The sequence below is a fragment of the Venustampulla echinocandica genome (assembly GCF_003357145.1).
Source record: "Venustampulla echinocandica strain BP 5553 chromosome Unknown scaffold_4, whole genome shotgun sequence".
Taxonomy (NCBI): Eukaryota; Fungi; Ascomycota; class Leotiomycetes; order Helotiales; family Pleuroascaceae; genus Venustampulla; species Venustampulla echinocandica.
The window spans coordinates 1,447,884-1,473,981 of record NW_022474209.1 but is presented as its reverse complement, the minus strand read 5'-3'; the positions used below and the strand labels follow the sequence as shown (position 1 = coordinate 1,473,981).

Genomic DNA, 26,098 nt, shown 5'->3' with positions numbered 1-26,098 from the left:
TCCACTTATCCCGATGCCCGGGCAGCTCTCAAGATATCGGGACAACTCTCGTGCGAACTGTCTACTCTCCAATAGAGCTGATCGTCTTGCATGCCCCCGCCAAATCCCCACGACTTCGCCATAGCATGCCATATGGAAGCTAGGCAAGGAGCATATCCTGTACGCTATATCTCACTGATTCCTAACCTTGGCGCCTTGCAACGGCGACGGGTAAAGTCCCGGAAAATTACGATAAAGGGACACCACCCCCGCTAAGTTGGTATCTCTCTCCTTTCTTGCTGCCCCCCATCTTCTCTGCGCTGCATAAATATAAAAATATATTTATTTCCCTGTCATTCTTCCCTTCCCTACAATACCAGGCATCACATCATGGCAGACACACGCTTCAAGTTAAACACAGGTGCGGAGATTCCAGCGCTCGGTTTGGGCACATGGCAATCTGCTGCGGGGGAGGTTAAGAACGCAGTATCCGATGCTCTTTCCCTTGGATATAGACATATTGACGCCGGTATGTTCACAGCATGACTGTGCTTATGCCATTTATCTATTATATGCGAGATATCGTCTAATCCAAACAGCATACTGCTATGGCAATGAGGACGAGGTAGGAGCGGGCCTCAAGAAGGCATTCGATAGTGGGATCAAGAGAGAGGATGTCTTCGTCACCACTAAGCTTTGGTCTACCTACCACTCTCGCGTCGAGGAGAACCTTGATATGAGCTTGAAGAGTCTGGGCTTGGACTATGTAGATCTATATCTCGTGCATTGGCCGGTTGCCATGAATCCTAATGGTCGGTACCCCACCTTTATCGTCCTGAGACCTTCTGATTGTTCGTCGCAGGAAACCACGAGAAATTCCCCAAGCACCCCGACGGTTCGCGCGATCTTGTTAAGGACTGGTCCCACATTCAAACATGGAAATTGATGGAGAAGCTCGTGGCAACCGGCAAGGTCAAAGCAATTGGGGTGGCCAATTATAGTGTGCGATTTCTCCAAGAACTGCTGCCCCAAGCCACCATTGTGCCTGCGGTCAACCAGATTGAGAATCACCCTTCCCTGCCCCAACAGGAGATTGTAGATTTCTGCAAGTCAAAGGGCATCCATATCACGGCCTACAGCCCTCTCGGCAGCACAGGAAGCCCTATGTTCACAGCAGCACCAGTTGTAGAAGTTGCGAAGAAGCGCAGTGTAACTCCTGCAGTGGTGCTTTTGAGTTATCATAGTAGGTGCCGATTTCCCTTAAACGATATCAGTGCTAACCGACTTAGTTGCGCGAGGAAGCTCAGTTCTTGCAAAATCGGTCAATCCCGAGAGGATAAAGGCAAATATGGAGCTTATCAAGCTCGATGATACCGACATGAAGGTTCTTAATGATTACTCCAGAGACTTGGAATCATCTGGAAAGGTTGTGAGATATGTCTACCCTGCCTTTGGAGTTGACTTCGGATTCCCTGATAAGTCCTAGAAAGCTAGGCTCACCCGTTAGTATGGGCTTGAACGTCATCGAGAGCATCAGCCATACAAAAAGCAATATAATGCATACCCAGAATTATCTTAGAAAATATCGAAGCTTCCAGCGGAAGGACCAAATCATTTTTCATCAGTGTGGGACTCCCTGGACTGAAACGTTCGCCCATCTACTTTTACTCTTTATGCCCATCATTCAAATTTCTATGTTTTGGAAAACTCGTTATTATCGACCTGTGCAGTCTATTACCACGCGCTTCTAGCACAACTGCTATTTTTGCCTTTATGACACATTTCATCGCAGACAGTTGACTTGGAACAGTCTACATCTAACGAGATTATTGGGTCACATAGTTTGAGATGAGGATTCCAGAATCCCAAGGCCCCCAAACACGCGGCATGCGGTATTCCTTCATTAGTTCAACAAGATACCAAAGCATCGGAGCACCAGAACGTAACATGCCCTCAATTGCACCCCTTTTCCTCAGCATTAATCCGAAGCAACAATCCACCACAGGACATTCCGCAGAGCACCAAGTTCAGTCAGGGATGCCCATATTCATGGGGAAACAATTGACATTTTGGCTGGGTGGCTGCAAACTATACCCCCACCCGAACGGATTCCGTATCTTGAGCGGACAACAAACACCTTCAATTTGGTCTATTTGCCTCGATTCTCTCTTATGGCTACCTGGAAAAAAAAGAATGATTCAACTCTCCGCTATATAGATCATGGGTCTCCGAAACATTTCCTGCGGTGCATTTCAGTCATACGGTCATGACTCTTGACATATCTATGGAGAGACAGAGTAGTGCAGTTGTCATGTTTACAATAATGGCGACCTGGCGTAACAGGGAAGGGCAAGCCGCATCCAGCCCAAGCCAGCAAATGTGAGGCAGACGCTACATCGAATCTACATTTTATCGTCGATAATATCGTATATCCCTGGGAGCAAGGCGACTATTATGACAACTTTCAAAGAATATCAATCATTCATACGAACTGACAGTGTCTTTTCGATCCCATTCCCGCCAGAGTTGGACAGTAGACGATAAAGTAGACATCTCCCGTTCCCGATGTCCTTGGATTGATTCGGCCAGCCTCCAAGAAAACTTGTCAAAATGCAGGGGAAACGGCTGCTTCCCAACTCTAAACGTTCTACTAGTTGTCTAGTTAGGAACCGGGCTGCAATCCGAGCAAGAAAATTGTCGGTGTTTAGGTACTCTCGCTAAAAGCGTGCCAAGACCCACCACCGCTCGTGAGGCAATTGGCTCCGGCATAGTCCACCACCCCACGACTCAACCCATATCATGTCAAATAGACAATCTTTCTTCAACAACAGCCGCATCATTGGTTTAGTGGTAAAATCCATCGTTGCCATGTATATAACTCTGTTATTCAAGCTCGATGGGCCCCGTGTTCGATTCACGGATGATGCAACAGGGACTCCAATCCATACTTTTTGCCTTTCTTTTAACCTCGCTGAAGCTTTTTTTTAGTCCCTAGAAAGGCCCCATATAGAGCCTAGCCGAGTTGATTTTTTTTGTGGCTTTTTCCCCGTTGCAACATGAGCTGATGGTAATAATAAAGGGTACGTTAAGAGTCCTCAATCTAAAAAAGAATGGATATATAATTTTTGGATACAATACGAGTCTCGTGATCATAATTTATTATATGTTGCATCAATGGTTTTTGGCAATAAACCAATGATGCAAATCCATCCTTGTCACGTGACTTCATTATACCAGCGCAAAAATAAAACTGGGTTCGATTTATGGATGATGCAAAACGGCCTCGAATATTCCTTTTATTTTTTGCCTTTCCTTTGGACCTTACTAAAGCTTTGTTTTGTCCCTGGAGGAACCTTAAATGAGCTTAGCTTTTTAAACCCCTAAATATCTCACTAGAAGTGAAACATTAAACCGGGTTCGATTGTTGAATTCTTGGGTTTTCTTTTCAAGTCTAGGATAATTTATCGTGTGGATCTTGTGGATACATACCCCTAAAAATTATTATTCTTCGCTACTCCGAGTACTTTAGAGTCTACACTAAGAAAAAAGGCTGCGGAAGATGGCCGGCTGTGCCATCAAAATGGGCACATTGATCAGAGATTGTGACCCGACCCCTAAGTACCCCATGGTTCCAAACTGCCGCAAGGCAGGAGCCAGCGTATACTGTAAAATTAAGCACGATCCAACTAGACTGTGTTTCGATTATATAGATGGAAGGGAGCAGTATATCAAGTACACCCAAACCGACCAACTTGGAAAAGAGTACATCAATATCCGATGGAACGGACCAGTCGAAAGACTCCAGGCCCAGGCCATAGTAGCCTGGGATCGAGAAGAACGGACGAGGTTCGATACCTATAATCGAACTTGCTTTGTCAACGAGGTTTGCCGGGCGTTGCACTTTTGGTACCACGTCGGCTATCCCTACCAGAATGTACCCACTCTGGGTTTCGAAGCGGTCCAGCCATCTAGATATGGCTTATATCTCTTCCGCCTTCGGGAGGAAGTCGACAAGCAGACGAGCAGCAAGTTGACAAGCAGCAAGTTGACAAAGAAGCAAGCTGACAACAGGGGACTTCCCCCAGCTTGGAGGAATTTGATTAAGGATACCAATTTGATTCACAGGGATAGATTGAGCTTTGCAAATACACTTGCTATTACATCGATTCTACTTCTTCTACGTGATCTAATATAGAATTGTTAGAAGTGTGGATTTAATTCTCCCAACTGTTATGAGACACCTCGCTGTGCATCCCAAAATATGTTTTCAATCTCCACCACTTTCAGCGGGATTTCGCAATAAGCCCACATAAACACACCACCGGGTAAGTGGCAGCATTAGCCTGCATATTGAATACTAGACAGCTTCTATATTATTATAAGTTCCCATGTATAGTATATGGGACTTCTCCAGCATCTGCAGGTTGTGGTTCCGGTAGAACAACCGTCGCCTGCTGATTGGCTTGGATGAAGTCTTATGCATCTCGTCGTCACACGACATATATCTCCGGGATATATCGATCTTCAAAACGAAACATCGATATATGGAAGATATGCAGGAACCTGCCATTTACTATTTATCCCGGCCGGCAATGGCTATTTTAGCAATGGCAGCCAGACCAGTCGAGCAAGCAGTCTTGCCTCCTCTCATATATAGTGTGTATTCCTGAGTTCGATCTGACTTGGTTGGTACTTTGCTCTCATCCTCCTGTTTCTACGTACCTACATTCGTTCTCACACTCGTTCTAAAAAACGCTCGCTCAGTTTAAAAATATAATCCTCTTACTATTATTATTTGTTTTCAAAATGCGCGCAACTACCCTCTCACTCGTCGCGACCTTCGCCGTGACTACGCTGGCACAAGATTCCTTTAGCCTGGGGGCACCAACTGTTTCTCTTACTATCGCCGATCCTACAGAAACTGGTACCATCGGATTCACAGACACGAACGAGAATACTCCCACTGGCGATGCCAGTCTCTCCTCCTCAGTCGCACCCACCGCTTCCACTAGCGACTCCGACTCAGTCTCCATCGTACCAACTGGGCACCCAACTGGACACCCTTCCAAGACTGGATCAGAGCATCATTCTTCGCATGATGGCAGGGTCACAGTCACCGTTACCGAGTCTAACTGCGTCGCTACGCCTACGAACACATTCAGCCACGGTCATACAAAGAGCCATTCCAATGGGACAGCTGTTGCGACGAAGACTGGCGGGGGAAAGGTTACGACTGCCTTGTTGAGCCATGTTGGTTCCACCGCTGCTGTGCCCACTAAACCTCTCCCAAGCAACCCTGTGCCAGTATCCGGAGCTGGGAAGATGAGATTGGGAGCGGGAGTGATGGGGTTGGTTGCATTGGTTGCTGGGATGCAGTTGCTTTGAGGAACTAAATCAAGCTGACTTTTGGGGAGTGCTGATGGGAAAGCTGCGGAAATAGGTCTCGTGGGGTGACGTCTTCTTTCTGGTTACCAATTTTTATTGTCGAGATAGGTAATAATTACTGGGTTATATCATGTTTGGAAGCATCCAAATCGCTTCAGGTTATGTTCGTTTTCTTTGCTTTGGAACCTGAATTCATTTACTTGCTCAGCAAGAGAAAAGGAATAACAGAAGAGAGGACATTTAGTAATATACTGTTCAGATACTGCGAGCTTTTAACAACCTCCTCAACTCCATTATGAAGAATATAACAAGGGAAACTACTACGTTAAACTTTTTACCTCTTGATATGTAGCGTTAGGCTGCCCTGTCCATTCGCTCGTTGCTTATAAGGCTCTATAGCAGAAGTGCTCCTCGATAGTGCAAATTGCAATTTAACTGACAAAACTATAAGGCTGCATTAGTAAACCCGCGGCCTAGCAATTTCTCAGATGATTGCCAGTGATAGTATGTTGGATCCGAAACCTTTTGCAAAATCAAGCATTACCCGACCAGATTATACTTTGACTATGTTGACTCTCAAGGTTAATATATCAAATATACGCAGACTGATACACTCGGGAAGCAATATATTGGTGTCAATTGAAATACGCCATCGAGTGGATCCGCAGGCTATAGGAGGGATCTAACTGACCAAAACAATAAAGCACCATGTAAAGCCGAGGCCCTGCAATTTTTCACAGGATTGACAGCAGCATAGAGGTTTGCATTGGTCTATTACATTTCCCTCCTGTTTGTCAATCTTTCTCCTAGTGTCAAGTTCTCTCCACTTGTCAACCGCCCTTCGTCTGTCATTTCTCCACCGCATAGTGAAATTCCATTAACATACCATTCCTTGAAAAAGTATCTCACGGTGTCATATACATGTACGTAGTCAAATACAACGCACCTCTGGAAGGAGTTATTCCAGAAGTCCGAAGACATATCCTTGAACTGTATCCCGTTTCTCGTGAAACTTTCACGAGTCCCGGCTTGATGCTAACTTACCTTAAGAAACGGGTTTCCTGGAAGTTAAGGGAGCTAAAATTGAAGGAGCCAGAATAGGCTCGAGGATTGCCTGGATTTTCTTGCGTTTTGTATCCATAATCTGTCCATGATCATAAAATGAAGGAACTAAGAATTGTATTTAGGTAGACATGTAAAGCATACATGCTCCATTGATTGGAATACTAGACAGACCAAGTTTCGTAACACCCAGGGGGTTGAGGTGGCTCGACGAGTGTGCCATTCCGAGACTTTGGGTTGGAAGTCATAGGACTTGCTGTCCGATGATAACATAGCCTTGAAAATGGCAACCTGCCACAAAAATGGGAGATGTACTGTACATAGTGTGCTTGCTTGAGATAAGTCAACCGTAAATGGATCGAGGACGCCGGTGCACTTGCCGGAATACTTGCCATCCATCCCATCATAAAAGGTTTACTCAAAACCAGGTCATCTCTCTCCATCCTCGATTTATAGGTAGTAGCACTCATCGAACGACAAGCGAGATTTTTCACGTTATTGCAAAAACAAACAGAGGTATTTGTAAATTTCCTTGCTATTCTACGCACTGAACACAAATATATTCTCTCCTTGAGAGGGAATGAAAGATAGTGGAGATGTAAGCCATCCCTTTATTCATTCTCCATAACACACGAGTATCATACCATGCATTTCGCCTCGAATGCTATTTGCGTCTGAAATGAAAATAAAGGAAACGAGCGCCCTACCAATGCATATGGTAATTTTTCGTCATCGAATTCCAGCAAAACATACAAAATTCTTACAACATGCATCCACCAAACCAACCAATCTATGATTGACCCATTTACAAACGACGAGGTCGTTTATCATGACCCCTCGGGTCCATGACTCCATCGTCGCTTCTTCTCTTCCTTCCTATATCGTCACCTCTGCTCCCTCTCGTATCCCGTCGCTCATCGCCCCTTACGTCTCTATTTCGTCCGCTAGGGGCTCTCTCGCCGCTCCATGCAGGATCATGAGGTTCTCGCACACTACCGCCATCACGGCTCCTACCATCACCCCGTCTAGTCGGATCTCTATCCCTTGGCTCGCGGCCGGCTTCTCTGGGGCCACCGGCGACGTCTCTCCCAGCAATTAGATCAGGGTGGGGTGAGCGACCTTGGTGTCTCTCTCTCTCAGGCTCTCGTTCACCACCTCTGCGATCCCGAGGTTCACCTCGCGAGGCACGACCGTCTTCTGGTAACACACGTTTCCCATCCCGGGGGCGAGCCTCTGGACTTCGTGAACCCCTGTGGCTATGACGACCCGATCGCTCTCGGCGCCCGCTCCGGTCCTTGTCCCGATCATCAACCGATGGCTCATTGGGTGTAATCAAATCGCTACGTTCTGCGTTTATGAGATCTCTTCCACCGTCTCTGCCCATCTGCCTTCCAGGTGGAGGTGTGGAAGGTGGTGGTGGCGGAGGAGGCGGGGGTGCATGGCCTGACGAGGTACCTGTAGGTGTTTCTGGTCCACCGGCGCTTATTCGTCCACGGCCACGAACGTTTATACGATCAGGAACATTGGATTGTTGTAGCGTGTTGTTGATCGCGGCGAATTGTCGTCGTCCACCACGAGCAGCACGCTCAGACGCTGAGGATGGGCCGGTCGGTGGCACCAATCCGTTTGTCCCAGCTGTGACTGGGCTCGGTTGAGATCCCTTCGGACCCAGCGGAGGGCCACCGGTAACAACGGGAGGAACTTGTGGTCTGGAGCGGGTATTGTTTAGCTGGGTGTTGGGAGTAGGTTTGGCTGGTTGGTCATTCCCAAATGCCTTCAGTCTGTCAGGGTGGATAGGGCCCGAAGCAGCATTCGCTGATTGCGGTGTTGGCGATGGCTGGGCCCCCGGCCCTCCTAGAGCCCTCAATCGGTCCGGATGTATTGAACCTGCCGGTGATGAAGCTGCCGGTGTAGCGGGGGCGGAGGTAGGAGCTGCAGACGGGGTTTCAAACTGCCCTGAAGCTGAGCGTCTTGGGTGACGGCCAGACGAAGGTCCTGTAGGTGGCTGCTTATCCGGAGTTGGGGGACGAGGAGTCTCTGTAGAGGGTCTTCCTCCCAATCGAGGCCCAGTGCTGAGACGATTACCACGACTGTTTCTATCCCGCGGCCCCGAAGGTATATCATGGGTTGGTGTAGGATTCAACCGACCAAAGTTGGGGTCGGGCTGTTGTCGAGCGCCCATGTTCAACCTACCATGATCTGGGCCGCCTGATCGCGGTGGAACGGGTGCTTGTTGGAATGGTGGTCTGTCACCCCGTTCACTGCTCCGATCACCTAATCTGTCATTGCGAGGGCCAACAGGTGGCGGTACGATATCCTCGTTGCGACCACGAGAAGGAGTATGGACATCTGTAGGTACATTACGTGAACGGTCATCTCGCCTGGCCTCTGGATGGTCTCGCTCTGACCCGTATCGTCTGGGCGATTGCGGTCGTGGCGAGCGTCGCTCTCTCGGTTCATCTCTGTGGCGACGCGGTGAGTCCGATCGAGGATCAGCAGATATAAGTGCAGCCCTGTCAGAGTTGATAAGCTCTTGTCGCTCTAGATTGACAGGAGGGACTCTCTCCGAATCCACTATGGGAGCACGATCCCCTGATACTCCTGACGACCTTGGCGGAGGCATGACAGTCTCACGAGATAGTCGGCCGCTGTCAGCGGTTCGGTTGAGGTTCGTGGTCCTGTCAAGATTTTCACGAGAAGAGTCGGGAGTCCAACGAGGAGGGGGCTCTGGACGAACACGGTCACGGTCAGGCATCGCGTTACGATCGGAAGTTCGCCCAAAGTCTCTTGGACCCGGATCGCCGCCTCGCCGATCGCCGCCCGGATATTCACGGTGCCTGTCCCCAAGTCTATCAGGTCTATCCATCCGGCTCGGGTCCGCCATGCGCGAATCTCTCACATCTCTCCCATCCCTCCACTCTGGGTGGCGTCTATCTAACTGATGCCGGGGTGGGAAGGGAGCATCTGGACGGCTGGGGAGGTTGGAAGGACCTCGGTCAAGACTCGACGGCGTGGATGTTCTGGAATGGTCAGGGCGCACGGGTGTGTTTTGGGATGAGGCGAGGGCCTTCGCAGCGGCCTCCCTTTGGAACTGTTCTCTCTTGAGCAGGACTTCCGATTTCTTCGGCTCAGTCGCCGGTGTTGCTGCGGGAACAGTAGGCTTGGCGTCAGCTATATCCTTTGTGGCAGCGTCAGGTTTGTTTGTGGCCGTTCCAGACGTTTTCGCGTCGTCGACTTCGCCATCTTCAACTTCCACGGGCTTTGGCGTGGATACTCCTTGGGAGCTGATGAACAATTAGAGGTGCTGTAATATGCTTGTTGGCTAAAGGGCTAACTTACCTAGCTCGCGATTGGGGCTTAAACTCGGGAGCAGTCGGCTTGAGAGATGGCCTGGAAGGGACGTTGGATTGTGATGTTGACCTAGTAGCAGTGCCATTGGTTTGGACTGGCTTGGACTTGGACGGTTTAGTAAAGGAGGGTTGAAAGGTAGAAACAGGACATACCAAACTGTAACCGAAGGCTTGTACCATCACCCATTTCCTCGATCGTTTCCTTAGCTGCACCAAAACAGCATTGCCTGTGAGAGAAAGATCTTCACGGGCACCCTTCTCCCGGACGATAATTGCTTCGAGTTGTTTGATGAAGTTATTGCCCATGAAATCAACAGAAGGGAATACTTCCGCGACAGATTTGAGTACCGTGATAGCGTTTCGAATATGCATCCACTCTGTTCCTTCTAGACACACTCGGAGAGCAGTGTTCAAGTTCTTGTGCCAAGCATACAATATGTTCTTGTAGCCAAATTCGCCATCATATTCAAGCCAACCCTTGGGTGTACCGTCACTATTCAATCCCTTGATAAAACCCGTTCGAGATTTCCCAGGTCCTCCCCATGCTTCTTTCTCATAAACTGCTGCATCAGCGTGCCATCGTGCGAGATCTGCAAGTACAAGTCGGAGGAATCGGCCCAGATTTTCAGCCTCGCGAACGCTGCATGTAAAAATGATTGAGCGCAAGCGATGTGCTCTGAAGATCCGTCCGTAGAGTGAGAGAGTTCTGAAATTTGGTACGCCATTATCGTGTAAGAATCGGATCATTCTAAAGCAGAAATCGGCATCGCTGGGCGAGAGAAGAAGACGTGGGATAAGGCACGTTTCCAGGAAAGCATCGCTCACTGCATCGGGCTTAGGAGCTTGCTCGAACCAGCCAGCTTTCCGTTTAAGTAAACGGGATTTGGCTTGGCCAAAGGCGTCCACCTGCTTGCTAAGCTCTGCGATAAGGGCTTCTCGAGTTTCAGCTAAATGTTTTCTCATGTCTTCTTTCTTAGCCATCCCTGACCGAGTCATATCGGAACGATCTCTCATGAGCGATTCTTGCTCGCTGCGAAGTCGTTTAATTTCGGCCTCATAGCTTCCAGAAGGGATGGACAGGTCACTCAAGGTCGAAGTCCAGAATGTGGCATAGAAATCTGGACTTAGTTCCCTGAAAGACGATTCTGGTAAAACAATTTTGATCGTCGAGATTATTGGCTCCATGATTTCGTAACATGGGTCAGCTGGTGTAGCAGGAGTACTAGCTGAAGAATCCGGACGAGGAGAATTATCATCTTTGACATCTGACATCTGAACATCATCGTTGGCTTTCACATTGCCATTGACGATATTTGTTTCATCAGCACTTTCCACCACCGCGTCAACCTCCATCTCAGTTGTCACCTCCGCGGCAGAAGTGGATGGCAGACGTTTGGTCGTACTTTCCAGAGAAGAAGTAGCCTGTGCCATGCGCTGCACAAGACTGGCGCGGCCAATCATGAAAGCGAGAGGGGGTTCAAGCCCATATTCAGTAAGGAGGTCTGGAATTCCAGGGACATGCTTGTCGAATTCATCAACAGGAAGATTGCTGCGAAGTAAGTCGAGGTATTGGAATAGAATCAATTGGGCGTCATCGATCATTGTTGCGAGTAATTTGATATGAGCATCCTCGTCTGGGATTTTATAGATTGCTGCCTGTTTGTGTTGTGCAATGGAAATGAGTAGGTTCCCAGCGAGCTTCGTTTCTGTGAGAGCCTTCATCAGCCTCTTGGCGGTTTTGACAGACTCGTAACGTTTATCTTGGAGGTTAATGAGTGTCTGACGTCGAAGAACTTCACCACCGGTCATTGCAGTGAGTTGGACATCGGTAAAGTCTGTATCTGGGACAACTCCGGCCATTTGAGCAATGAGCTCTTGTAGAATGACAAGATCGGTAGAGTTTCCTAGGTATAATTGATTATCGACATATCGGATAATTGGCGAAAGGTTCATGATGGAGTAGCGCTTGAAGACTTTTCCAGCAAAGCGTGACAGGGCCAGCAGCCATCTGCTTGGGAGAAGAGCAAACTCAGCATTGGTGCGGTTCCTATCTTTCCCACCAAGGGAACTCATAAGCGACCAAACCAAAACATCGTAGGCAAGGTCTGTGAAGTACTTGGCGCATTCCACCACAACCTCGGTGAGATTGGTGTAGGCTTCAATCTGGCTCAGCGCAACACTGAAAACGATGCCAGGTGATGCATAAGCAGTTTTGGCAAGACTCCTGGCCATAGCGGTAAGATTGGTCATGCTAATTCGTTTCATGATGTGATTGGTTTCAAGTCTTGTGCGTGCGAAAGCCACTTTCATTGCTGGTAGCCGGGAGATTTGTCCTTCAAACCATTCCGCATAGATTGAATATCTGATGGAGACTGGGTAGAACCTGAGCATGTCGTACACTTCGTTAACCACACTAGTATTGGCCTTGGTTAAGCTGAGGGCTGGAACTAATAGTCGCTTGAGAAGATCTTGCCACCTTTCGAGATTGTGTGGTGATCGGTCGTCTGTGAGACTCTGAACACCGATTCGTGCAAGTTTAGATAGCAATTCGGCATCCCTACCAATATTGACACCTGAAGAGTTGAGAAGCGTACCGCAGAGCGTGAAAACGTCATCCACATTTTGGCAGACTGGTATGTTATCACCCCATTCATCCCAATAGAACCGGTAGGACATGTTCTCAGCTGTATCAAATGTTTCGGCATATGGCCAGCGTAATAGTTTTCGAGCAGGCATCGGGGCCAAACGGACCTGGCCCTTTGGCACTCCGCCTTGGTCAGGATCCGGGACTCGCTTGGGGGGACACGCTGCGGTTTTAGAGGTAGGACGGGCTGTATCATAAACATCCTTTATCGAATAGCGTATGATGCGGTTGATGAGTCCATAGATGGCTGGGTATGCTTCCGGGAGCCATGGAAAGCGTCCAAGAATAAATAGGGATTCTGGAATTGAGCCAATGGTCAAGAGACACTCGAGAAGCCACTCCTTTTGGTCACATTGTTTTAGCTTCTGGCTAAAATTATCCTGCTCTTCAGTATTGGTTGAAGCGGTGGGAGTCGCGTCGGTTTTAGCAGTTGTAGTCTCGCGGGTTCTATTACCGCTAGGCACCGTATCGTCTGCAAGAGCTCCAGCCATCAACAGCGCATTTGCTACACCACCACCCGGTCGATTCTTCCTCTCCTCTTCAGCCAACTCTTTCATCTTGTATTCTTTGACAGCAGACATCTCGTCGTCTGAAGGCCACAAATGCGGATATATGTCCCTCAGGGATATGAAACCGATTTTGATCAACAGGGCCGTCAGCCAAATTAGATTTTTTGGGAAAAGATCGTGCTCGTCGCGTGCCGGTGAGAGATAAAAGCGTAATTTGAAACCAAGCAATTGAGCGGCAACCCGGTTTCCAGACGGTGGAAGCGTTCCTGTCTCCTCAATCCACTGACGATCGGCATCTTGCTCCGTATCATAAGTACCTTTGTTGCTGAGGATCCGCGCTTTAGTCTCTGCATCGACCCGACGTCTCCCTCCAAGCTCATAGAAGGCATCCAGACCAATCTCACGAGCCCGCGTCCAGAATACACGGTCTCGGTCGCTCATCTGCGGTTTCAAGGCCTCGTCTTCTTGTTTCTTCAATGCCTCTTCTTCGTCTTCCGTGAGCGTAAGCCCGGCATGATAACCTGGCAGCGCCCATGCCGGAAGGCCTGCGCCATTCCCACCGGCCTCGACCAACCCACTCCGTGGCCACCAGGAGCTAACCCGTAAGAGTTTGACATAGAACCGATATTGCTTAACTAGAACTGATGCGAAGACGTCCAGAGTTATATCGAGGACCCTCCCAACATCCAGATCGAATGTGCCTATAAGGCCCTTCAACCTCTCAAACGCATTCTCGATAAGATCACTCGGTGGAATTTCGTTTCCGGTTAAATCTCGAGTCGAGGTGAAGAGTTCTGTAATGAGCTTTGAGTAGCCTTCGGTTTCTTCCCGCAGAAGGTTGTAATTGGCTTGTCGATATAGCATGTGCGTAGCTTGTCGGATGCCAACACGAATAAATGTCTCTCGTGTAAGTCCAAGGTCCTGAAGAAGTTGAGCATCGAGCTTTTGACGAAAGGTAGTTGCGGAAACTCCTGTGGCTACAGCAAACGGTCGTAGGGCGGTGTTGAATGGGGGCTCCTCGGCATCGCAGATCATTGAGAACGAATCGACGAAGAATGTTTGCGCATCGAACGCGCCTGGTGAGCCATCTGCTAGAGCGGTATCTGGTCCCAGGATCTCTTTTACACAGTTCCCACTATCAGTTGGACTGATTCGGCCGTCCAACGTCGCCCTAATTAATTCGTGGAAGACGCAAGAAAGATCCATCGTATCCTCGTCATCACGAGCCTGTATACCTTGTGCGATGACCTCCTGACGACCTCCCGCTTCCCAGGATGACATCCGCTCCTCGGTGAGAAAGACATATTCGAACGGAGCTGGGTTTCGTTTTACGACCGGCTCGAATGCTGGAGCTGGAGTCTGCGTTGCGCTGGAGGGTCTGACGGGTGGGGACATAGGGCCATGAGCAGGAGTCGGAGTCGCTGTGCCAGAGATTGGAAGCTTGTTGGAGTTAGAACTGTCGCGATTATCATTTCTCCGGCCTCCTCTTGCCCCTCCACCATATGGCTGGCCTCCGCGACTCGATCGCCTGTTTCCACCATCCCGCATATCTGAACCAGGACCCCGATCATGCTGTCCGAGATTGGTATTTCCAGGCCGATGCGGCGAAGGTCGATTCTCACCACCATCAACTGAACCCCTCTCGGGTCTCTTCCTCTTTCCTGGGGCCATCTCCGCCTCAGTTTGGTAGCTCTCTCAATCGCTGCATAGGCGTATGTATCCTGTGTTCTCCTTTTGAGCTTTGTTTGCCGTTTGTCGTTTGAAGCGAGAAGAGGTGACAGGTACTGGCTGGCTTGAACGTTGAGGGCGCTGGTGTCGCAAGTAAGGTGAGAGTTGAAGCAGTGGGCGTGGAAGAAGGAATGTGGTCCTGCTCACTTTCGTATTCACCGCAACCAAAGGTGATTGTGATGTGTCGACAATACTAAGGCGGCTCGAACATTCACTCTCTTCGTACAAACTACAAACTACAAACACAACACAATCCTTCTTTGAGCTTCGCGTTCCTCGCCAGCAGCGCCTTTAGCGTGGACTGGCCCGTGCGAGAGTCCAGCCTCATCAAGCCACACTAGCCACAAGTACACACCGCCGCAGCCGAATTCGCTGTGGCTAGGTATGTGTGGCTGGTGTTTTCCGTGTCCCGGTACCCCGCTGCTTTCAGCATGTGCGTTGTTGATCCCCCGTCCCCCTTCGAATCAGCGATCTCGGATATGACGTTTTTTCGGGCTTTTTTAGTCTGCAACCGCAACGAATGAATCACTGATATATATCTTATGAATTCGCATTTATTCAACAACCCCACGTTTTCGAGAGCATTTCCCGACGTTCCTTTTTCTACACAGTACGGGTTGTGATGGCGACCAATTTAGTGCCAAATGGCTCCAAGCATGGTAGCCCAGCGCCCCTCCAGTACGGTCAGTAGCCATCCCCAAGTCACAATGACTCTATCCCCATCCATCCCCTTAACGAAAGAATGGCAACTGAATACGTCCAAGAAAGAATCGACGAACAGCCAGAGAACCCATTTGCGTCCCTGATACCGAACCAGTCCATCGCCATCATCCCATCCTTTACCCTCGAATCCGGAGTGACTCTCCACAACGTTCCCCTCGCATATAGCACCAGAGGAAAACTCTCCCCAGACCGCAACAATGCTATGGTCATATGCCACGCGTTGACGGGGAGTGCAGATGCCAGTGACTGGTGGGGTCCGCTGCTGGGCGGCGCAGGGCGAGCCTTTGATATCTCGAGGTTCTTCGTCGTCTGTATGAACAGTCTGGGCAGTCCATATGGCAGTGCCAGTCCAGTTACGGCTCGGAATGGGGATCCAGAGCAGGGGAGATACGGCCCTGAGTTCCCCCTTACAACCATAAGAGATGACGTGAAGTATGTCCAATCTACATTCTGGGTGTCTAGTCTAGCATGGTCTAACTATTCTCTAGCTTGCACAAGCTTCTTTTGGACGACTTAGGGGTACGGCAAGTTGCCGCGGTAATAGGAGGGTCTATGGGAGGCATGCTGGTGCTGGAGTGGGCATACTTTGGAAAGGACTATGTACGGTCAATAGTACCCATCGCCACCTCAAGTCGACACAGCGCATGGGGTATTAGCTGGGGAGAAGCACAACGACAAAGCATCTACGCGGATCCAAAGTACGACGATGGATACTACCCCTTCTCCGACCCTCCCACGACTGGCCTCGGCGCAGCCCGTATGTCCGCCTTACTCACATATCGAAGTCGGAATTCCTTCGAAGCTCGCTTTGGTAGAAACACTCCAGATGCATCTCGGAAGCAATCAATCATCGACCAAGAACGGCCTTCAACGCCGTCAGAAGTGCATTTCTCCATCCATAACGACGGACACCGCCAAACACGCACCGCCCTCTCACGATCAACAAGCTCTACAGCTGTGTCTAACAACACCTCCACAAATGGCGTTGACCCCGCCACTTTCGCAGACCCCCAATTCCACGGTGCAAAAACAACCGCTCCTCCCACAGAACAACCTGCCTCTCTCGAAAGAAAACGGGCCCCCTCAACCTACTTCTCCGCCCAATCCTACCTCCGCTACCAAGGCGAGAAATTCGTCAAACGCTTCGACGGCAACTGCTACATAGCCATAACGCGCAAACTCGACACCCACGACGTATCACGGTACCGCGTATCCCCTTCATCCGAAACCCCCATCGCCGACGCACTCGCGCAAATCCAACAACCCACCCTAGTCCTCGGAATCGAATCCGACGGGCTGTTCACATTCGACGAGCAGAAAGAACTTGCCGCTTCGATCCCGAACGCGAAATTACGCAAGATCGACTCCCCCGAGGGTCACGATGCGTTTTTACTGCAGTTTGAACAGGTTAATACACATATTTTGGAGTTTTTGAACGAGGTGCTACCGGATATTATGAAGGGCCCTGGATTTGAGGTCGATGTTGAGGAGGGGGCCCAGGGGGCTATCAAAAAGGGGAGTGTGGTTTCCGAGGTAGATGATATTACTGCTTGGTAAAATATATACCCTGCGTAGATTTTTGAAATTCTCAGACGCCACAGTATGAATATCTATAGGTCCAGCTCCCTATTTTTTGGATCTTATGGTGTGAAGCGTTTTCCTCTACCTACCTACCTTAACCACTACCCCATTCCCGCATTCCATGTCTCGATTTCCCGCCCTCTGTCATCTACCCTATCTATCCCTCTCCCTCTCCCCAACGATACCTCAAACCCTATCCAGTCGTCCATTCATTTCAGCGCCACCTGGAGACAATCGTACCTCACGATCTAATAAACATAGTCGGAGAAGCCAGGCTCTCCCGAATCAAAATACTTTTTATCGTCTTAACCTGATAGAACGGAACCTCTACATATCATGACCTAGATATCACCAGAAACATGAAAAAAATGGAACTTCGGTCTCTCCAGGGGAGGGCCGGCCAGTTCCCATTCTATTTCTCCAAGAAGTATTATATTTTAAGGTATATCTTATCGTACCGTACTACCATAGACCATAAACTCCACCACTAGCACTGTACTCCTCCACTGAACGCCCATCCGGAACCCGAGTAGCCCACCTATCGCTATAACCGCTACGCCGGCCAGCATCCTTGTTGAATTACGCCGTCGCCTCTCGTCATATATGTATATCGTCGTGAAATTGTTTACTTAACTTCAGCCGGTGTGGTGGGAACGCTATGGAAGTCATCCGTCTCGGAGAGGTCACTCTTCGATTCAGATGTTCCGGCTTGCTGTGTTGTTTGGAGGCTCTCCTGTTGGGGAACATCTGCCGGCTTGTTATCTGGGGTGGCAAGTTCGAGGCTATGATCAGGAGAGTTGTGGGTGGGGACGTCCTCAGAAAGAGCGTTCGTGATGATTGGTGAGATCTTCGCAGACGATGCGTCCAGATGGCCATCGTCCACCTTCTCTCCAGCGACTGGGGCATCTAGCACAACCTGGGCGGTCTGGAGTTTTTCTAGGTCATCCATCGCGGCTGGGCTGCCAGTATCTGAAATAGACTTATTGCTGTCGCTCTCTTTCGGCGTATTCTCCCCCTTTTCGTCAACGGCTTGATCTTTTGGCACACTTGGGGCGTCATCGGGTCCCGCCAAACCCTCCGGTACAATATCCCTCTCTTGATCCACGTTCTTCCTATCTGCCCCATACAGGTCGACTTCCTCAAATTCCGATTTCAGTGGACTTGGGCCAGCTGAGTGGTCTATCATCGGCAACCTACTCCTTCTGGCAATGCTCCTCGGCGGTAAAGGCGGTGGGGCTGGCCGCTTGATAGTGATTAGTCCGCCTCTTGCTTTGATTGATTGTGGTGTCAACACAGTTGCTTGGGCAGAAGCAGCTTCAAAAATGACAGGCTCCTCGTCCTCGTCCTCGTCCTCGTCATCCTCATCCTCATCGTCTGAGACGGAGGAAGAATGAACGGAAATAGAAATGTGTTCGCTGCCATACTGCTCGCGTGGACTGTCGTTTATGGTAGTACCATCAAAGTCCTGGCTGCGATTCAAATGGTTGAAGGGCCCGAGGTCAATCTTCGTATAATCGACTTCTGGAGCTTCAACCGCAACAGGCTCATCCTCTTTGACAATCCTCTTGTCCTCGTCACTGTGACTTGGACTCGTGTTCGGAGTAAGGAGTTCATCCGTCTGGGTGCCTGCTTCCGACATCTGGACATATCGATCGGTACTCGTGGTGGTGCGGACGCTCCGGCCAGACATGTAGCTCGCTCTATTACTGGTTCCATCGATACTTCGGCGATTAAATTTCGCGAATACGGGACTTGTTGGACTTGGATTGTATTCGAACTGAGAGCTAGGGGGTCGACTTTTTGTGCCAGCTTCCCGGATTTCCAATCCTGCCTTTTCTAGCGCAAGAACGCCGAACGGATCTGGATCGTGAGGCTCTGGCACTCCAAACGTCGGTCCGCTTGCCATTGCAGGTGATACTATGTCAACATCCCCAGGAGCAGGTTGGTATTCTAAATCTTCCAATATGTCCTTGTCAACATCGGTTCGACCTTCTGCTGCTTTCACAGTCTCCATAAGCTTCTTGATCTCGTATGGCGGATGGCGAGCTTTGCCGGCGATAATATCTGTAGCTCCAATTCGCTCGCCGTAAAACCGCTCGTTTTCGTCGGTACGCTCTATTATGACCGTTCCATCCACCTGGACTCCGGCATAAAATCCTCTCGACTTCATATAAGTGAAAACAGGCCGGCTATTGAGATGTTAGTACTCTTCCAGGCGTCTCCAACAATTGACCGAGATTTGGTGAGAAGGGATTGGCCTACTTGGCTTGTTTCCATTTCCCGTCGTTTTCTAAGATCCCGCCAGCCCCCACAGGTCCCGCAACCGCGCTGATCTCGCCCCCAATTGTTGCTCGGATCTTGGTGAAAGACTCAAGCGCCTTGCGATTGTTTATAACCAAAACGCAATCGTAGATATCGACCCCAACGAGGAATCCGAGGCCCGCAGTATGCAGCATTATCCCCGAAGGCGGCGACCATTCTCCATCCGCCTGCCTTCCGATTAGAACTCCAGAACCCCCCGCGCCAGAGATCCATAACCCCGTTCGCATCGTAGTGAAGATCGCCAGGCCGACAGCATTTTGTATGACTTTCTGTGGTATCTTCAGGGGAACCCGTTGTTTGCCTTTGGGCACACCGACGGCCCCAGGTTGGTCCGGCTCTGCGTAGAAACCATCCTCTGCAAACCGAATAGCATTAGTCATTGATCAACCACTGGGGATCACGAAAGCAAAGAGGAAGGGATCCATACTACAGAAAGACCTAAGGATTCTAGCCGCCTTATCAGATTCTATATCAAGCGTCGTGGGCCAAAAGGCCTCTGATCCGATCTTATTCGAGAACTTGTTGATGGGGGCTCCGACTAGAAAGCTCTGTCAGTCTATTTCCATTCCTGAGTGGCGCAAACCTCATACGCTTGTCTGCCCATCCCCAGGCTTTGTCGAATCCCTTCTTACTACCGGTCTTGGTCTTGTCCCACGAGGGCAGCATAGAGGTCACCCTCTGCATTTTGGCAGCTCATCCGACTGAGATTCAGCCTGTATGAGGTTGGATGGCGGGGGAAGGGCGCGGGCCAAGGTGGCGAGTGGGATGGGGATGGCGATTACGACGCAGAGATTGGGCTGCGCGATGGGGTGCGCCGGGCTCCAGGGGCGCCGAAGAGGTCAATTCAGAATTAAGAACAAAATATCAAATGGAAGAAGCTCATGATGGCAAGACAATGGAGCATGAATCAAGCGCTCACGAGGATGGTCTGGAATGTCTCGGACGAGGCTGGGTAACCCTGATGAGTGTGCTTTGGCGCATAGCCTCCTACGAAGTACAAGCACAGGGACGGAATGGCCGGCGGCGATTGATGTCATTCACAGGGGGAGCTTTGACCTAACAAAGGCAGATGGGATCCGTGCACATAATAATACCAACATTATATTACCTTAAAAGGGGTATTTTAACTCTGATCGTCATCGATTATTATTAGTTTGGTCCCGCCATCAAAAAGCCAAAGCAAGATATATTGGATCAGCTGCGAACCTCAACGTTGGTGCTGTCGCATAGGGAGGCGGGCCAACGTTCGGAATGTTTGGTATCGTGGATATGTAACGGGAACAAGCATATCAATTCTGTCAAACACGGAAACCCGCATGACCCATTTTGCCAATAGCTCTTAAATCTGCGAAGTTTGTTTATTCTTATTTTCCTAAATCTAATTATATCACACTGAGACTTCGGGGTTCTTTCACAAAGGTCCTGACTATGTTGAACTTTCCAACCAATGGACTGATCACTGAAACCGGGATACCCATACCAGGAATCCACGCCAAGTCGTTTTCGTCATGAATTCTTTCTTTCCGTCGATTATCATTATCGTCCAAATTGATTATTTTCTTTCAGCCGAGATTCTGTCATTCCAGCGCTTTTCATCTGAGGACCCCAAGAGACTCTGTCCCTTCCTCATTCCTTGGGACCGCGGCTTCTTGGCCTTAGTATTTGCCTTCAGGAGCACAATTCCAAATTGCCCAATCATACTATCCAATATTCCGGTCATTTACGCTGCAGCAAGTGCAATGGCAATAAGTGCTCCACTAGGGGATATAACGAAGTATGTGTGATTTAGTGGATTAAATGACATGTGAAATAGCACGGACAGTTTCGATAGTCGCTATGGAAATGCCGCAGGCTTCGTGATGTGTCGACGAAATCTTGCATTTAGGGGAAGTTCCCTATATTACTGTATATATCTAGACATATTGCGTTTATTTTGAAAGCTTCAAGTTCCCTTATAAGAGGTTACAAGTTAGTGTTGCCTTGGTTTGTTGATTCTCAGGAAAATACAAAGCGAACACCCGTTAGGCCCCTGGAAGCTGGGTACTTATAATGTGTCCTGAGGTAGAGGCTAGCCAGAGGAGATGGATTAAAGACAATGACTAGGGTACAAGAATAGATGTGTTGTGGTGTACTGGATTAACAACAAGACTCCCAAGAACCCTAAGGTGTTTGTTTCTGGGCTGGCTAAATTCTAAGCCTCGGTGCATCGGGTCTCTGCACTGCGAGCTGTCAGTTTGCGGGGTGATGCCCAATCTATGGCCTACAACCTTAAGCGCCAACTCAGAGTCCCTCATCTTTACAAACATCTATGCTGTGTAAGCTCAAATACCACATGTTAATTCACGATTCGCCAACCGATCATCGATAAGATCTACAACAGGAGGCGACTACGTCTTCGATATCTACCCAGCTCTCAAATCTGGCTTCAAGAACCTCCACAACCACCTCCTCGAAGAAATATTATTAAACTACAAAGACGCCTTGCAATCCGTTGCAGGTAATCTCTCATCTGCGTTGACACTCTGACCAAGAAATACTCTCCTAACAACCTCGAGGATTAGTTGGAAGGTGACCAGTCGTTTAAATACCACGCCCACGACATGGCTTCACCTGACCCGATGGGTTTTGGTAAGGCGTCGAAAAAGCTGGAAGAGCACGAAGGAATCAAGGATAAAAATACTGTCCTGGATGATACCCAACCTAGCTCTGCAAAGTGTGCCAATTGCGGCGCTCTAGCCTCGCTGAGGTGCACAGGCTGTGTAGATGCACCTGAATATGAGTCTGGCGAATCCATTGGCATCATCTACTGCAATCGCGGCTGCCAGGTAACTCACTGGCCCGTTCACAAGTCCAGGTGCAATATGTTACAGAGACGAAAGAAATTGCTGCGAGGCGCCACGATACTGAAAGCCACTTTCTTAGCATATCTAGAATGCATCTTCGATCTCGATATTGAAAAGATTGAGTTCCGACAAGGGGTTCTTCATTTATACGAGAGGCTAATACAGGACCCGAACCGTCCTCAGCATACACACTTTCCAAACCACCTCACTAACAACGTTGAGCACAAGGAGGCAGCCCTTGCAAACAGCCAATGTACTCTGGCAATGGCCCTTCTAGGCCCCTTGACTCGACACCTTCTTGCAGGTAGGAGTCTCGGGACAACAAACTGATTCAATGTAAGCCAGCGTTCACTAACCTGTGGTAGGAACCAGCCTCAGCACTACAATAAGTGACATTTCTGTTGGAAAGCCCAACTTTACAACCAAGTTTGTTTCAGGTCTAGGCAAACCATCCAACTTTGTTCCGCCACATACGATCGTAGTGGTGGAACTGAAAAGCAGCCAGAAAAGCAACGAAAAATGGATCATCGACGCGTCAGGTAGTCAATACGGATTTCCGGATGCCCTCTCACCGTTCGACAAGTACTTTAAAGAGAAGTTGTGTAAGTTAGAGACATCGGAACCTTATGACGCCACGGAGACAAAAGACATTGACTATTTCCTGACTATTCCTTACATGACTTCCATCCCCCAGCATCGCAAGAAGTTGATGAACGAGCGGGCTGCTCGTCTTCATTTTGCAGCTTTCATCAAGGCGCGCATCGAAAAATCAGAGGGGGGTTTCAACAAAGATATGTTCTCTAGCTCCAAGATAGATTTCCAGGCTAAGCTCGACATCTTTGTTGGAGATCTGAAGGTGCATATGACGGAGTTTGTTAAAAAACAATACGGAAAGGCGGGCTCAGCTAAGAAGGCCTAAGGTTTAATATTTTGAAGTGTCAAGTTGTTTCGAAATTCCGTTATTGAGTTATGTGCAGTGAATCAAAGGATACTTCTTTACATTAATCTCTGTATTGTGAGATACGATTTTACACGTGAGACGGTGACAGCGACCGATAACAAATATGATGATGAGGATATCGTAACCGGAGATGTACAGTACAGTACATCGGTGTATTTCAATGCGCACCGTCCTGAAAAGAGGCAAAGCTACATCCAAGGATTAAGTCGGAAAGTGGGCGGGAGCTAGTTTCGAAGGCTACTATGCAGCTAAAATTCTTGTTTCTACTTAGTTTATTTTTTAGTTATAAACTTATAACTTTGTTCAAACTACATGTTGGCGCCGAACCCACTCCCCGTTTCAGTAGTAATCCAAGGTACCAAGGTGCTAAGCGAGCGACCCCTATTCTTAAGTTCTACTCTATATACTTCGTACTTATACTAAAGTTATAATATAACTCAAATATTCGTAGAAGCTTACTATCTTTAAGGGAAGAAATAATAAAGTAACAAGAGTTATATTAAAGGAGGAGTAATAAACTATTAGTATCGAAGTATAATAATACAATATTCTCTTATAGAAATCTAGTAATTGAAAAGTCGGATTATATACTAGCCTGACATTCGCCCTCGGACCGACGACAGCACCCGCGAACGGGAACAGGTAAGACCGGTAAATAATTATAAATAAAAGTAAAAGAGAAAGAAAAATAAAGCCACTAATTTTTATACATAAACGCGAAGTAAGGAAAAGTACGTATACGTCGTCTACTATTCCCGTGCTACTAATTTGCTCTTCGTAATCGATAGACTGTATTTAGTAATAATTATTATCTTCTGTCTTGTAAATTTCAAAATTATCGAGCGTTAGGAAAACAGACGTAATATCCTTAGTATCTATTACTTCTATTATTTATTCTAGTAACTTTATATCCTTTATCTCTCTATCTACAAGAAGTTACTCTAAAACTTCGACTTTATCTCTAATCACTTCCGCTAGTTTTTTTAGTATCGATATACGTAAATATAGACTAAGTATAACTTATAATTTCCGAGTTCTATTCTTGTTACGAGCTTTCTACTAGTTTATTATTCTCTCTTATATAGTTCTATAAACATATAAAAAGTAGTGAAAGTACAAGAATCTTCGAGATAGATATTAGTTGTTTCGGAATTGTAGTTCTTAGCTATTATACTTGTTCTATACTTTATAGTTCACACTTTCAAACCTCTTGCTCTTATCTATCAAAACTAGCTTCTATCTATCTAGCTATCTAGGCTTTTCAATTAGCAAGAGACAGAATATGTGCTCGTCGTATACTTCTTCGAAATCTTGGTATATCGTCATTCTATTGCCCACGGACCACATCAACTAGTGGCCTCGACCTTCCTCTCCGAAAAGATCCCCTATTGTTTGATATCCAAGCTTGAAAGGTACCAGATAGTCAGTAGTATATAGTATAGAGTTCTATACTCTATATTATTCGAATATATAACAGCCAGTCTCTCCTATCCTGGGGCCTTTTCTCCAGGCATACCCCGTAGCCCATGCCTACATATCTCACCGAAATTGAGATATTCATACGACTCGAATACCTCAATTTCGGTGAGAGATCTAGGAATAGCTTTACTTTGCAACAGGCTAGATATTCGAATAATAGACTTATATTTGGGTAATAGCCGTTGGGCCTAATACGAAAAATAGTTTTGCACTAAATTCGCCCAATAATGCGCCATACCCCTCGTCCAGGCCTCCGCCTCGCAGAAAACGGGTTGAGCCAGCGAATGGAGTCTGTCACGTCGAACAACCGCCAGCTTCGATTGTCACGCAGCGAAATAGGAATTCCAAAATATAGTAGCAAGAGAGCCTGTCATGTATAATATAAACTTGTTCGTGGTAAGAACGCACACAATACCCAATGCTCTTCAGGCCCGAATATGAACTCAAAAAATAGTTCCGGGGGAACCTAGGCTGCAAAGGTGCCGAAACGGGACCAGGCAGGTGTAACTGGGGCGCAAGGAGAAAAACGAACCCTTGGGTGCTAAAATGGCCTCTCAAGGCATGTTTCGATAGACGCGCTGCTCATGCCCAGAAACTAAAACAGAACCGGCGAAGATACGATTAGAGTATGGCTATCGCGGTAGGTAGTAATGGCGTAGTCGCTAACTTGGATGGGCAGTGAAGGGTTGAGGTATTGCAGCAAATGACTTGACAAATAATTAGCCTGCTTTAATTTTGTCAAATTCTAGCATCTTCTATAAGAAATGTATATCGGTTACAAACTTATAGGACGTGCTGACAGGCAGTGCTCCTCGTTCGCAGTCATTCCCGTGAAGGTAACAGCGCAAGCTATAACGCATAAGTAATAATAGGGAAGTCTAAATAAGTCGGTGCTTAGTACCATAACTTTATTTTACGAGCCATGTCGACTTTGTTTATTATATGTAACTAAAACTCTTGGCGAAGGTGGTTTATCACACGTTATATAACAAAGGATTTGGATAATAACTGTAAATATGATACTTGAGTGCTCTAAAAGATAGGGCGAGTGAGCATTTCTTTGTCCGACAACAACAACTATATTCCCCTGTTCGCCTGCGTAACAAAGAAGCGGCCTTATAAAAAAAACATCCGAGATTTAAACATATCATGTGTACACCATCGTCAAGATCTATATTTCAAGAAATTGCAACTACCAATTAGCCTTCCCAATATATCAACAAGCAATCCGACTAGGTTACCCACACAGAAGAAAATGTGCACAGGAACATTAACCCGCATGTCATGCGGCCACATCCTCATCCACTACTCCAGCAAATGCGGCGAAGAAGAATGTAGATCTCTCGAAGGCCCCAAGAAGTACATCAACGATACTTGTGCACCCTGCCATCCGAGCTATGTGATCATGGAAATCACGGACAGACATGCACAGCTCCAAGCTAAGCTCACAGCGCAGCTGCGCCGTGCGACGAGTAGAGAGGAGATAGTGGCAATGGAGAGGGCACTGCGAGAACAGGGTGCTGAGCGAGCGA

At 48.1% G+C, this 26,098-nt stretch overlaps 7 protein-coding genes across 7 annotated transcripts; 5 read left to right on the top strand and 2 right to left on the bottom strand.

Annotated features, from left to right (window-relative positions):
- Positions 1–369: 369 nt before the first annotated feature.
- BP5553_06788 (putative aldehyde reductase) lies at positions 370–1,465 on the top strand (the record flags this gene model as incomplete). Its single annotated transcript, XM_032015411.1, has 4 exons — positions 370–508; positions 579–791; positions 842–1,222; positions 1,269–1,465. 4 exons carry the CDS (start codon positions 370–372, stop codon positions 1,463–1,465), a joined length of 930 nt encoding a protein of 309 aa, XP_031868832.1.
- Positions 1,466–3,559: 2,094 nt separating this feature from the next.
- On the top strand, positions 3,560–4,174 carry BP5553_06787 (uncharacterized protein; the record flags this gene model as incomplete). The annotated part of the gene is made up of 1 exon (XM_032015410.1): positions 3,560–4,174. The coding sequence occupies one exon, from the start codon at positions 3,560–3,562 to the stop codon at positions 4,172–4,174; it is 615 nt and encodes a 204-aa protein (XP_031868831.1).
- Positions 4,175–4,785: 611 nt separating this feature from the next.
- Positions 4,786–5,364, top strand: BP5553_06786 (uncharacterized protein; the record flags this gene model as incomplete). The annotated part of the gene is made up of 1 exon (XM_032015409.1): positions 4,786–5,364. One exon carries the CDS (start codon positions 4,786–4,788, stop codon positions 5,362–5,364), a length of 579 nt encoding a protein of 192 aa, XP_031868830.1.
- Positions 5,365–7,231: 1,867 nt separating this feature from the next.
- On the bottom strand, positions 7,232–14,600 carry BP5553_06785 (Uncharacterized protein; the record flags this gene model as incomplete). Its single annotated transcript, XM_032015408.1, has 3 exons — positions 7,232–9,710; positions 9,766–9,881; positions 9,930–14,600. 3 exons carry the CDS (start codon positions 14,598–14,600, stop codon positions 7,232–7,234), a joined length of 7,266 nt encoding a protein of 2,421 aa, XP_031868829.1.
- A 799-nt stretch (positions 14,601–15,399) lies between these two features.
- Positions 15,400–16,937, top strand: BP5553_06784 (Homoserine O-acetyltransferase; the record flags this gene model as incomplete). The annotated part of the gene is made up of 2 exons (XM_032015407.1): positions 15,400–15,812; positions 15,869–16,937. 2 exons carry the CDS (start codon positions 15,400–15,402, stop codon positions 16,935–16,937), a joined length of 1,482 nt encoding a protein of 493 aa, XP_031868828.1.
- Positions 16,938–17,586: 649 nt separating this feature from the next.
- Positions 17,587–19,967, bottom strand: BP5553_06783 (Uncharacterized protein; the record flags this gene model as incomplete). The annotated part of the gene is made up of 4 exons (XM_032015406.1): positions 17,587–19,150; positions 19,224–19,638; positions 19,711–19,821; positions 19,874–19,967. 4 exons carry the CDS (start codon positions 19,965–19,967, stop codon positions 17,587–17,589), a joined length of 2,184 nt encoding a protein of 727 aa, XP_031868827.1.
- Positions 19,968–21,883: 1,916 nt separating this feature from the next.
- Positions 21,884–23,045, top strand: BP5553_06782 (uncharacterized protein; the record flags this gene model as incomplete). Its single annotated transcript, XM_032015405.1, has 3 exons — positions 21,884–22,108; positions 22,349–22,430; positions 22,492–23,045. The coding sequence occupies 3 exons, from the start codon at positions 21,884–21,886 to the stop codon at positions 23,043–23,045; spliced, it is 861 nt and encodes a 286-aa protein (XP_031868826.1).
- Between the last annotated feature and the right edge of the window lie 3,053 nt (positions 23,046–26,098).